Source organism: Cyclopterus lumpus, chromosome 23, assembly GCF_009769545.1.
Source record: "Cyclopterus lumpus isolate fCycLum1 chromosome 23, fCycLum1.pri, whole genome shotgun sequence".
Lineage (NCBI taxonomy): Eukaryota > Metazoa > Chordata > Actinopteri > Perciformes > Cyclopteridae > Cyclopterus > Cyclopterus lumpus.
In genome coordinates, this window is record NC_046988.1 from 3,865,655 (window position 1) to 3,879,862 (window position 14,208).

At 43.4% G+C, this 14,208-nt stretch overlaps 1 protein-coding gene across 1 annotated transcript in view; it reads left to right on the forward strand.

Moving 5' to 3' along the window:
• The first annotated feature begins 845 nt into the window (after nucleotides 1–845).
• The window catches only part of ptprz1b (protein tyrosine phosphatase receptor type Z1b), a 49,328-nt gene continuing 35,965 nt past the window's right edge, over nucleotides 846–14,208 (forward strand). Inside the window, exons 1-2 of the mRNA XM_034526818.1 lie at nucleotides 846–1,001; nucleotides 1,099–1,159. Coding sequence (XP_034382709.1) covers nucleotides 846–1,001; nucleotides 1,099–1,159 — 217 coding nt within the window. The remainder of the gene's footprint in view (nucleotides 1,002–1,098; nucleotides 1,160–14,208) is intronic.

Genomic DNA, 14,208 nt, shown 5'->3' on the forward strand with positions numbered 1-14,208 from the left:
ACATTGTGTTGCCAAAGACACACACACACACACACACACACACACACACACACACATTGCACCATGCCTTTGTGTACTTCATGGGAATCTCGTAGTCCAACCACTGCCAATACAAATCTCACCACCATCTCAAAGACGCACACGCTGGTTCCGCCGTGGGACAGGCCGGCTTGGCTGGGTCCACATTCTTGCTTCGTTTCACCGCTTCATAGAAAGTCTTTAAAACAGCTTGTGAGGTTTCTCCCTTGAGGCTTTGTGAGGTAGTCAAATGAAACTCTGTGAGAGTCACCACGATGTTCCAAGAGAGAAGACTTGTTGTCGGGTTTTTAACGTTAGAGACATTTCAAGTCACGTGGTTATGCTTCTTTGTTTATTTCTTGTGCGCCTGACTCTATATAACATGTTTGATCCTTTTATAATAATCCGATCAGATGGGCTGTGCATTCATTGCATAATCATAGAGGATTTTAAAAAATGTCTACAAAGATATATGCAAACCAATCAGCCAAACAATATGACTGTTTGGAGATAGTATATTGTCATTACAGTATCACTGTATGGGAGATGATACGGTAATACCATGACCATGCGTGAAAACACTTTGTCGTCCTCATTTATGCATTTTGTTCCCCAAATATTATATTCTCCTATAAAGTATGACGCGTTCACTGTAAACTCTTTGTTTGCTACTATAAAGTCACTCTTTCAATAAATGCCCCCCAGGAGATGAAATGAATAAAAGCTGCAGACACACACCACGTCCCCAGAAGGATATTTAATGAGCGATTCAGTGGTTTCCATTCGGGTCAGGGCGGCGCGCACACGCAGCCCCGTCTCTCGCTGCGATGTACGCGAGCGCGCGTCCGCTACCAGCGAGACAGCATTCCTCGCTCCGCACGCAGCCGAGCCGAGCCGAGCTGCACCGCGCCGAGCCGAGCCGAGCGGAGCACTTTATCACCCGGCGCCCCGCGCAGAGGCGGCAGAGGAGGGGCGATGAGCTGGTAGCGCATCTCCGCGTCCGTCCGGCCCTTTTTTGAGTTTTTTATTTCAGAAGAAGCCTCTCATTCTGCCTCTTGACGCGTCATTTCTCTCGCGGAGACCATGGCAGCTCCCAGGACCGAGATCTTCATCTCCCAGCTGCTCCTCTTCAGCCAAATGGGTAAGAAATCGCATGAGGGGGAGAGCGTGTTATTATTATTGTTTATTCGATTGAGTGCGGTGGCTGTCATGTGACGCACTGGACGTTATTGTGAACGCCGTCAACAGATTGAGCGTCTGGTTGATTCATTCCCCTCCGGATGGTGAATCATGAATTCTCTTTGGAGATTGGAATTCGGGATTTTGTCCGAGCGCATTTTCGGAAGCGTGCGCCTCCAATGTAGGTGACGCCAAGCATCTTCCAGTTTGAAGTGAATCCGCCGCAGCATGCGGGACTTCTCTGGTCATGCTTTGAGCAGTGAGCCGAAGTGTGCATGTGAATGTGAGGCTGTGCTCCCTGATGTCTTCTGTGAATGCTGCATTTGGAGAAACTGTCTGTTGAACTTATTGTTCAGTCCAAATGTCGCTTCAGGTGACGGCTGAGTGGGCTTGTGTTAATACAATCCCCTTTTTCAGAGATATATTCCAAAAGTAATTATGGTACTTAGTCATGAATATTATGACATGTATTGCTGTGTTATTCATATGCTATAAATTCAGATGTGTTTATATATAGGTAGATTTAGCCTTTTAATATAGACGGCCCAGAAGTCCTCGAGGGCATCACCACACCACCTGTTAGAGTTTTCAGGAAACACCTGATAGTTGTTTTTTTTACAAGCCATGTTGGCTGCTCTTCACCATCTTGTGAGAGCGACTGTAATGGTCTGTTAAAGACATAATCTCTCAATATATGAGTCACAGCAGCTGTCGAAGCACAGATCCTCTTTGGTAAAGAAATCCCAGAGAAAGACTTGGTGCTGATTTTACTAACTAGGTGTGGAAGTAGGATCGGGAAGAGAGAAAAAACAACCTCTGTAAACACTCTGCATGTACTCATTTCCAAAGAAGAAAGACACAAATACACATGTTCTCCAGTCAGTTTGACCAATGAATCATAGAAATATCAGTAGTTTCCATACAGTACATAGTTTGTCCACTACAGAAAGTGACGCGTAGATCTTTCCAGCTTTGAAATGTAAACTCAGTAAACTCTTTTTATCTTGGTCATAATTCTTTAACCAACTCATTTGAGCCTCATCCAACATCTTTGTTTATGTTATGTGTTGATGTTCAGACTATCAGCTGGCACATTGTTTTATTGGATTTCTTAAACTCCTCAATGAGACAATAGTTGCATTTTTTTGCTTTTTTATGGAGTGTCCAGACAGAAGAAAACCAAAGCCTTTTTCACTTGTTAAAGTTCCCAAATGGGGTAGTTGGCATTCACCCAACTTCAGTAAAGTTTAGCTGGATTTTGACCTTCGAGAACTAGAACATGCTAAAACCTTCGACATCAAGTCTTAACAAGGTCGCCTTTTTGGTTTTATTCCATTATTTGCTCGTTCTAGGAAAGTGCAGGAGATGAATCTCACGACGTTCAATTCAGGAGGCCGACATCAGAGACTTCCAAACGTCCCGAGCACAAACCTGCGTCTTCCCGTTTAAGGAGATCTTTGTGATATCAGATTAACGCGGATGAGCCATGAGGCGTTTTTCTAATTTGATATAACCCGGTGCAGAAATAGACAAATGCTGTGCCATTCCTTAAACGTCCTTATTGCAGCTGCTCTTACTTCGTGGCATGAAGATCTCACTGCCCCTAAATGCCTGTGGCTTTGACCTCCTTCCTCCACCTGCTGTCACCAGAGGAAAAAGCTTTTCATTTATATAATTAATCCCAGATTGGGTACAACAGGCTGAGTTATGTTTCCACTTCCATCCAGATATCGTGGTGCTCTGAAAGTTGCAGCAGTCGAGCTCGTAGACCCACTTTGCTGTAGCTGCACGTTCCCGTGTATTGTACCAACCGTCTGGTGCGACTTTCCTTTCCTTTGAAAAATGTTTGTGTTGAATGCTGTTCGGACACATACGGAGAGAAATAGAGGATGCTCCAGCCATCTGTCCCACAATATGCCTGGGCGCCGCTCAAAATCTCACACAAAACACACGTTCTCGCTATATACACACACACACACACACACACACACACACACACACACTGGCTGTGATGGTGTGGCTGTTTGTCCGAGCGGTTCTGCCAGTGAGCGCGATCTTCTCTCTGGAGTCCTTCTCTGTGCCACATGCTTTTCGACAGCATGGATTCCCCCCGTACAGCACAACATGCATCCGACTCCTCTTCTGCCTGTGGTGCTATGTGTGCATTTTGGCAGCCAAGGGATTCCAGCATGTATTCCCGTTTTGATGCGTCCGCTATTTTAATATTGAATATATGTCGATGCCCACCATGACTTTGGGTTTCAGCAGGCTGCGATCCTGAGATTTAAAACTAATCTGAATCTGCTCAGCATGAACGTGTGCTCGTCCCTTCCCTTCCCGATGCTCTCCTCTTCAGACCTCATTGTATTCCAATCGGCTTTCCAAACATCCTCCAACCATTATTGATTGCATGTTGTGGTTGTTTCCTGGAGTTAGTGGTGATATGTTTACTCTCCTAACAAGACTACCTTTCTCACAACGTTTGATTTGAATCGGCATATGTCCTGTTGGATTGATGGGTTGTTGTGGTTGGTGATTGGCAACAATGGCAACAGCAGCCTGCATGCTATTGATCCTTCAACAGCTCAGCAGGATCTATACTGGAGTTTGGCACAAATCGTTGCCTGTGTACTTTACTGTGTGTGTGTGTGTGTGTGTGTGTGTGTGTGTGTGTGTGTGTGTGTGTGTGTGTGTGTGTGAGCATGTGAGTGAGGGAGGGAAGGAGAGAGGGAGAGAGAGAAATCAGATTTAGGACCAAGGCAAGCTAATTTTAACCCCAAAAAAGCGAAATCATCAGCAGTTCCCAGATTGCATTCCAGCCAATGGCTCCACCTACTTAGCTCTCCACACAGACTGCTTACCTGCAGTCAACCAAGGCCTGCTGCGACGTGATTGGTCAACACTACTCAAGATTAAAAATGGCAACCAGAAGGCTTCCAACAGCCACATACTAATATGTCTCTTTGCATAATCTGTTTATGTGCAGTGCATGAACAGACATTAAATGCTATTACTTATCACTGACGGTGAGGTAGGAACTTTTAAACGGGAGCTACAAATGATTAAAAAGTAATCACCACCATCAAATACAGTAAATAGCACTATACATTATATACTAACATACCAGCATACACAATGTCATGGTTAATGTGTGATAGTTAGTGGGAGTTCAGTGATCATATCTTCTCCATGTGAGATACCACCTGGCCACCCAGTGCACTCCCAGCATTTGCATCCGGTGACATAATAGGATGTCTGGTGTAATATGGACGTCTCTATATGTGTCCGATGGTGTAATAGCAAATGCCCCCAAAATGCTGGCACACATAGCGTACTGACAGTAAATCCATAGACAATATGTAGAGAGCAGTGATGACCGAGTGTCAGATACACAGTAAATTACAGTATCATACTGTCTGTCTCAAAAGAGTTACAGTAAATGATTCTTATCATCAAACACAGGCGGCAATAATGTTGCAGCAAAGAAGACTGCAAGCTAGTAAACATTGTTGTAAACAATACAGGATTTCAAATACTTTATTAAAATGTTATAGGAAATGTGTTCAATACATTTTTGGTGAGTAAAACTAAGACTTTAAAGATAACTATAAATATATCATTTTAATTACATGAAAATGCAAAATACTTGCCTGCAAATATTATATGTCAAGGCCTTTTTAATGTGAAAGGAAGCAACAGAAGGAGTGGATGTGGTCTGCGCTCCCTTTGTCGACATTAAAAGGAGTGATCACATGTTCCGTCTTGATTCTGACTGCGAAAAAAACAACAACAACATTACTCCGATAGAAAAGTGAATCGCTTTTTATGCTGCATAGACTTAGGAGACTGCTCAGGCACACTCAACACGGTCCATGTTTGAAACTCACTGTTCATAGCATGTGATTTGAATTGCGTGCCTGCCTCCTTCTATCTTAAACTCCAATGCTCAAAATGAGATTATGCGCGCGCTAACTTACAAACACGCACACAGGCTGATGGAGTCTGTAGCTCTGTAAAGCAGCCAAATAAAAATCTCCACCGAGGGAAATGAATCTTGTTAGGAAGATTTTCCAAAGCCTTCTTAACTGTCAACCTTTTTTTTAGGGGTCATACACATTTGGGAGATTAGAATATTCTAGAGAAAACGATTTTTATAGAATACAGATCGTTAAACTCCTCAGAATGGAGCAAATGATTGTTTATGTGCTACTTTAAGTATAACCGATTGATAAAATGTGTGAAACACGACTGTACTGTGAGCGTCCTGATAGAAGTGGGTTGCACTGTTCTAGTCACCACAGTGTTGCCATTGCTAAAAACCCACAGATGTTACATTGAATAATTGATTGGCTGCTCTCTACTGTGATTTTTGTCTTCCTTAACTCTTTCTCCTCCACTCTCTTTCACTCCATCCAACGCATTTTACTCATAAGTGCTCTTATATCCTTTATTCCACTTTGCCGCAGTCTGCTTTTGACTGTGGCAGCGTAGAGTCCCACTCACGTCAAAGCTGGCCTGTGCCACGAGGACAGCCCAACGTCTTTGAGGCTCAGCGGCCTGGACAGGGAACTCGGCTCGGAGAAACACTCGAGTCACTCAAAGGTGTGGTCAGTGTAGTCGCTCTCGTCGGCAGACGTACAGGGTCTCCTAGGTAAAGGTAGAATACGGTGGGGGGAAGCTCTCTTGCAAGCCAAGACTGGTCAAATATTGAATATGGCGGTGTATCATCTTGAGGTTACCCCGTTTCTCATACAGATGCATCTTTTATGAAAAGTTTCAGTCGGACATTGAGGACCTTTTTTAGTTTTTTTCTTCACCTCAGCCTGATTTGGCCCTAAAGTAACGCTTGACACCAAATCTCACATTTCAGTAAATTAAGACAAGTGCTCCGAACAGTTTACTTTCTCTTTCGTGAAGAACATGAAATTATAGTTAACAGCAACACGAGTAACGTGGCAACAAATACATAAAAGCTCTGCAGAAACATCCCGAGCAGCCTCCTCATCCTAATCCACTTCTCCACTGCCATCGTCAACATCCAGGCCGAGCTTAAGTAGTGTGTTTAGCTCTGATGTGGAACAAGTATGTTTGGGAACACGATGAACACGAGCCTCGACTTGAGAAGTGTCTTTGCCTTTGAGTCTCCATCGGAATCCGTCGTGACTGCTGCGAGTCCGCGATAACCGGAGCTGCTGTCGTCTACAAAGAGGGAAGCGGAAGACTTTTCAAGGCTGTGCAGGAAGTTAGTATTTCCTACTTAAGAGAGAGATTCACTGTATTTCTTTAAAGCCAACAGACGTTGTACAGAATGTGTTTTATTATATGAATGGGAAACGGGAAGACAGGCGAAAGGTCCCTTTTTTTGAACAATTCTCCAGTTCAGTTTGGAGAATGCTGGCGCTCACGTTCTTTCACGATCTCCTGGATTGATGACCCCCCCTACGAGCATCTTGACCCTTTTTGAAATGCTACCTGTCCAAGGAGTTAGTACAAATGTTGTGCTATGTATTAAAAGTGTCCGATATGGATTTGTCTTTGGACTCGACATTTAAGACTCAAGAGAGTAGCGAGGGATAACCAGCGCAAGAAAAGGAGGATGGCAGGACCACGAGGGACAAAAGGTGAAAAGGAGAGGAGAGTGGAACTAAGTCGCTGAAAGCACAGAATGCCAATGCTCTCTCTGCGGTCTCTCCAGTTGAGGAGGTCTGTCTGGAGTTACAGCAGCTGACAATGGCCGTCTGTCTCTGTCGGTGCCCACATACAAAAGGTTTCAAAAGGTTGGCACTGAGGACTGAGGCTACCGGAGAGGGAAAGAACCTCGCAGGCTACCCGGCCATCCAGCTGATGGGCAGAGGAGACTTACACACTCTCAAACAGGAATACACACGCACATACTTCAGCTTTTAGGGAAGTCATATTAGTGTAAAGTTGTAGAAGTGACTTTTGACCTTAATCTAGATTAGAACTGGTTAAGTCTGATTACATGATCTGCTTGTAGACCTAATTCATTCATATTCCTGTTTCCCTGCTATAAAGCAGAGTGACTGACACATGGCTAAAGATGTTCCAGCAGTGCGTCACAACCGTAAGGTTTCTCTGTTGTATAGCACTGTTCTCTGTCATGGGGCCACTGTTGTCTTGCAAACACTCTGCTTTAAAGTCCTTTGTGCAGCAGCTATAGTCCAACATCCGTCACTGAGGCTCCATCTAACATACATTCTGCTCTTGTGCCATTGCCTGATGTTGTTAATGGCGTGAACTGAATTTGCTCACCGAAAGCAAATCCTGCCAAACCTGGCGGGATTTGTGGAATCGAGTCGTCGGAGTGAGGTAAAGTAAAGTAATGCGAGCAGAAGGTGGAGAGTGTTTGGACTGACATGTTGCAAATTCCACAACTTCCCCACTCCGAGGGTGATTAAGTGCATGTCTAGAATATCAACAATGCAACAATGCATGGTGATCAGGGTGCTGCTCCAGTGCCACGCCATCACACGGAGCCACTACAAACAGCTGTTGATATAATCATTTGGACTGTGACACCATTTTTTAAATGTTGCCTATTTACATGACTGCAATGGATTTGAAATAAAGCAGTCAATATATGGTTGAATGTAGACTTTAGAGACAAACTAACATAATAGTGAATATAATGATCATTTTGAATACTTCCTCCCTTGAGATGCTTTGCCAGGCCTTTACTGCAGCCTCCTTCAGTTGATGCTTGTTTGTGGGTCTTTCGTTTTCAGTGTGATCTGAAGTCAATGAAAAGCATACCTACTTTGAGATCAGGTGACTTGGCCATTGAAGAATATTCCATTTATTTGCCTTGAGAAGCTCTTGGGCTGTTTTCACAGTATGTTTGATTCATTATCGATCTGTACCGAGAAGCGCCGTCCACTCAGGTTTGCAGCATTTGGCTGAATCCGAGTAGATAGTTTAGCATATCTCAAAACTCATCCTGCTCCTTCTATCAGCTGTGACGTCATCAATGAACACCAGTGGCCCAGTTCCAATGGCAGCCATACAAGCCCATGCCACGGCACTGCCTCCACCATGTTAACCAGATGATGTGCCGCTCCTTTCCTTCTCTACACTTTTCTCTTCCAGTACATTCCTTCTTTTTAAGAACGTACCAAACTGTTGATTTTGTCAATCCTAATGTGTCTGCTAAAAAAAGTTGTCTTGATATAAAAAGTCATTCTATGGCTGAAGCGTTCCATAAATGTAAAAGACTTCATCACCCCAAAAACCAGATGAATTACGTGAAATGGGATGCTCTTTCCTGCTGTAACTCCCAATGTGTGACTCTTTCTAAATCATCAAGGTACTAGTCAGAAAACTGTTTAAAGAGCTTCTCAAATCAAAGTATTTTTTGTAACTCTGCAGCGTTGTTGCATGTGAGAGAGAATCCGCCGTGAAAAAAAACAAGATAGAGATGCAAAATTGGTACCAAAAGTTGGTTTTCCTTGAAGTGCTGACACATAACTCCTTTTATTGTTCAGAGAATGGCTGAGTTCAAAGAGAGAAACAAAGGCAGAAATCACAGCTGAAACTGGTGTATTTCTCAAAGCAGAGCTCTTTCCTGTTCCCCCCCCCCCCCAGCAGACCTCTTGACGCGGGGCTTTCTTCACTTGGTTCCTCACTTTAGAGCCATGACGTTGAGCGGGAACCAAATCCAATTGGTTTGATGAAAGTTAATGGAGGCTCGTCTGTTGGTCCGTGAAGCGTGGAATTCAGAGACGAGCCGAGTGGAAGCTAACTGAATCTCAGCACAGACCGGACTTTCTTTTCCCAGTGGGAAAGTTCACCGGGGGAGGGGGAGGGGGATGGGGGTTGAAAGTTGATTAACCCCCCGGCCCCCACCAGCCGAACCCCCTGAGTCGCACACACACACACACACGCACACACACATATTTCAATTGAAATCTTTGGGTGGCCGCTGATAGTCTCCCCTCCCAGATGCACATATACAGTTTCTAACACGCTTCTCTAGTGCCTGTACGAGAGCACAAATGCACACGGATGCTTTTATTTGTATACGGGTTATGTTTGCCTTTGTGTGATTATCCGTGTGTGTGTGTGTGTGTGTGTGTGTGTGTGTGTCAGACAGACAAGTGAGGAATTGGGGGCGCGACCCCGCACCGAAAGATAGAGAGGAGAGGTGATGGTTTTGTATCCATGGCAATAGAGAGAGTCCGAGCAGGAAGCCGACAGGAAGTCAGGGTGTTCCACGCGCCATCGCGGGTGCTCTTCCGTTGTCATGACGCTGTGGGCTGTTGTCACGGAAACGCGGCTGATTCAGACTGCATGCTGATGGAAAACATGCTGCCTGGATTCCTCAATGAAAAGCGCCTCATCCACACTTGTTGATAACAAGATCTGGCTTAAAGTTATAATTTAAGTCAGATCTTTTTCCTCTTTCTTCTGTCCTCGTTGTGTCCTTGTTTTATTCTTTTGCTGATTAAAACAGAAGCAGACTTCAAGGCAGTCGTCACTGCTTTAGACTTTTTTCTCCACCAGAAGCTGCTGTATTAGTTTGAAGTCCTGCTCCACTGAAATGCTACAGGATTACTAATCTCACTCGCTCGCTCGCTTACTGTGCAGTATTTTCAAAATGTGTGCCGAGCAGATGGAAGTGGTGCATCTCAGTGCTCTAACTAGGCACGCAAATTAATGACACACACACACACACACACACACACACACACACACACACACAAATAAATGAGGTGGACATGAGCAATCATACATGCTCAGTGGATAAACTAGAACTCAGAAACTCACATGCAGCCGCCAACTGGCTGGCTTCCCTCGGCCCCCCATGCTCTCTCCCCGTCGTACTGTATGTGTGTGTCCTAAATGTCCTGTCGCGTCACACACTCCTCACTGTTAACACACATGTCATGAGCTCAGTTGATCTTCTCTGATTATGTCATTCGTCTGAGTCATCGATCTGTGTCCGAGCTTTTGGATAAGATACTATCCTGCCTGCCTTTTCTTTCTTATTTGACCTCAAAGCTAAAATTTAAGGTCCGCAGGGTCTCTCTTCCCCACACTGCTCAACCAAAAATATATCTCTGCTCCACATTTTACATGAGGAGGAAACATTTATATCCTTAACGCCTGACTTTATCCAAAGCATGGGTTCATCAGTTTGTAATTGGACAGCACAAAATACATAATATGCAGGTGTATTTGAAAAAAAGTCACAATTTTACTGGCTTCACAACAGTAAAATGAAGCCCAAAGAAAGCAAAGATCAGTTAAATAATCAATGTTGATGACTGAGTACCAATTCAGTATTTTATTTTTGAGTACTGAAACAACTTGACAGGAAATAATTGACAACCATTTTAGTCATTTATCAATCAGAAATAGCATTCTCTGGTTCCAGAGGATTTTCTGCTTTTTCCTGTTATATTTAAAATACGCAAGATAATGATTGCTAATGAATGTTATTGTTAGTTGCAGTCCTATTCACATTACCCACATAGCCTGAAGTAGGCAATCATATTGCAGTCATTCAAATTTAGATTTATTTGACTAGCTCTGGATAAAGAAAACAAAGCCTGCATCATTGCTTTCCATTATGGTTTTCCTATTATATGTTGTAATCTATTTAGGGAGGTCTGTTAAGTGGGTAAAAGGTTTGGACAGGATCTGCACAGTCTTATTTGAATCTCAGCGGGGACAAAATGCTGAATTTCAAATGCAGCACTTTGGGTGTGCTCCACTTCTAAACTGAAGTCGAAAGAGACAAAAATACAAATTTTGCAACCAAAGCAGCTGTGCCTGCATAACTCGCTGACTCATGCCTTCAGTGTGGGTACTATTAATTTAATCTGTTTGACCGTAGCTCTTAGTTTTTATTTATTTTTTTATTGCTGGCATACTCGAGTGTAATGGGTTATGTGGTGGAAATTAATGTTCCCTTACCTTGTAAGAAATACAAAGTACTTTAAGCATGGTTGTCTCATAACACTTTATTACCAGAACAAGTTTACAAGTAATCAACCATGAGCCAAAGTCTTGAAAGATTCAGCTGAATGGAACAGGAACCTCTGAGCGGAGAAGTGAGGATGTCAGAAATGACTGCTGACGTTTCAGTCCAAGATCTCCGTCCTTTATACATTTACAGAAGCTCAGAAAACAAATAACTGTGTTTGAGCTACTGAGCTACATAATGATGACAAAGCTGTTTTTCTTTACCTCAACTGCCCCGGGCCTCTATAATCAATAATGTTTTGGCTTGTGTCCACTAAGATGCACCCAGGACATGTCGTTGCATTGAACCCCGTCCTGTTTCTTTAGACACAAAAAAAGCTAATAGTGTTTATCTGAGGGGGAACCGGGGGGGGGGGGGGGGGGGGGGGGGTGACTCATTCTCCGCTCAGGTGGACATGACTCCACAGTATCTTTACAAAACAAATAGAGAACCTTTGAATCACCTTGATATGCTAAAGCCGTCGTCATGTGGAGCTCCGGCAGCGTGTTTCTGTTAAAGCTGAGCAGAGTTTTAAATAACGAGATAGTTTGGTTTTATTAGAATCGGGGATACCTCATCTGGCTGGACCTCGTCAGGTGATACCTGACACTGTGTGTGTGTGTGTGTGTGTGTGTGTGTGTGTGTGTGTGTGACTGAGTGTTTTTTTAACCCCCCAGCTGTTCATCTGTATTACCACCTACAACCCAGGGCCCCAAATTCTCACGGTCACCACAAAAATGAACTCCCTTGTCCCCCCGAACAACTGTGCAGGACACACACACACACACACAGATCCCAGTGATGTCTGATATGGTTTTATATTGCGGCTTTAATTCTGTCGTGTCCAACATTTCTATAAATCATGATATATTCTAATACTTATTGGATGAATATGGAAAGTGTTTCACTCTTCTTATGCCTTATTCACAGTCGAAGTCCCCTGCTCAGGTAATTACATGGAATGACATTGAATTAAATGGGAAATAAAATGTCAGAGCCATTAAATGGACATTTTATCAGATGGGTACTAATGGTGCTGTGCGCTGTCCTATCAACATTTATGTTAAAGTGTTCCCTGTCCAGACAGCCAGTTATAAATCCCCTCTCTCTCTCTCTTCTTTGTGCATCCATATTGTTCACGGTCCTGTACGTAGCTTCCAATACGACCTGCAGCCAATCAGACGCAGGCTGACAAAGTAAGATGACGAGACAAACAGCGAGACACTGACTGAGAGACAAGCGTACTAAATTAACCAGCCGACACTCAACACAGCTGAATGCTATATAAGTTATAGTCTGGCCCCTGGAGGTATGTGCCTGTATGTATGTATCTATGTATCTATGTGTGGAGACGAGTGTGTGTGTGTGTGTGTGTGTGTGTGTGTGTGCGTGTGTGTGTGTGTTTGTTACACTGAGGTCAACAGCTGTCACGTTTTATGTGCCGCGGATGTCGCATGTCCAGCAGGGATCAGTGATGGCAGCAGTCATCTCGGAGTCCTTTCACTTGGCAAATATATTTAACACCAGTTGGTTTAATTAGAAGTTCACTGTAGGAATGTGACTCATTATGTGTTGACAGGCTTCAGTGATACAGTTTACTGTATGCTGAGAGCGGCTGCTTTGTGTTCTCAAGAGGATGAATTCTATTGATTTTGGTGAAGCCTTGCACTTTCCTCTTCCACCATCATGTCTCAACAACTATTGGATGGATTGTCTTGAAAATGTGTACAGATATTCAACGATCCTTAAAGGGTGAATCCCAATTATTTCCTGACTTTTCCGCTAGCCACCATGAGGTTGACATTTTTAATAATTTTTTTTTGTCCACTAATTTGTTTTATGACCAAACATCTGCAAAATAAATAATACTCCTGTTATTTTCAGCTTAAAGTTGTGGCATGTCGTCAATACCATTACCAGTGCAATTTTAGGATTCTTAATAACCACAATGCTATAGTAAACAGCAAAATAAAACAATACATCACTGTACTTCAACATACACTTTTATTACTGTTTGCAGTATATTTTTTTGCAAATTTATAATTAATCTCTTATGATCCGCCACGAGTTTGATTTTTCAAGATTGCATTTGAACTCATCATAATGAACGCATTATAACGTGCCTCAATGCAACCTCCGTACGTTAGCTGTTAGCTCCATTCGTTATTAGCCAAGCAGGACTGTGCTGCCCATCGGCTGCTAACGGCTAACGTTAACTAGCTCCCCAACATGTTCACAGCGTAGCCTCATCGGGGAAGCTTTCTGTCGTCCGTGGGTTGTGGGGATGCCATCGAGCCCTTATCCCCAGTACCTAGTAGACTTGAGGTACTGTAGAAAAACAAGTACCATTGCCTTTTCAGAATGTTGGCATTGCCTTGGTGCCGAAGAATGTCAGTTTTCCTGACATCCCTATCTAAGACTTGGGAAACTCGTCATCAAATCTAATGGTGGGTCAAAATGCTTTGCACATGATGCGTCTCCAAGCTTTGCCACTGAATCATCTGAAAACAGCGCTTGTTGAAAAGCTGCTTGAAAGAATTATAAAGTGCTGTGATTCTTCTGGAGAACAAACTAAACCCTACATAGAATCGTACAGACACTTTCCCTCTTGTGGATTGCACTCTCAGGATCTCCGTCCCCGGAGGAATACATTGCTTCATTTAATAAGACCGCGGTAATCACATCTACTGTTAATAATACGTTTGTGTTGGTGTAAATGCAGCCGATGAACACATCCCTCCTCTCAAGGATTCAGGTTAAATCAGCCCCAGGAGTCCTGTAATCCAATACTGTGCTATTCATTAGTGTTCAGCTGGGACCGACTCACTTATCCCAACACTAATAATACAGAATCCTCCTTGCAGCTTCCCAATCCCCCCACCCAAAAGAAACAGCCGCCTAGGGCTGCTTCTGCATGTAGTTAAAGAAGTCATAATTAGATTTAATTTCAAAGCAGTTCCAAGAGTTTAAAATACACGTTCCAAGCTTGATAACGTGCAGTAAACCGGCTAGCTATATTTCTTTAT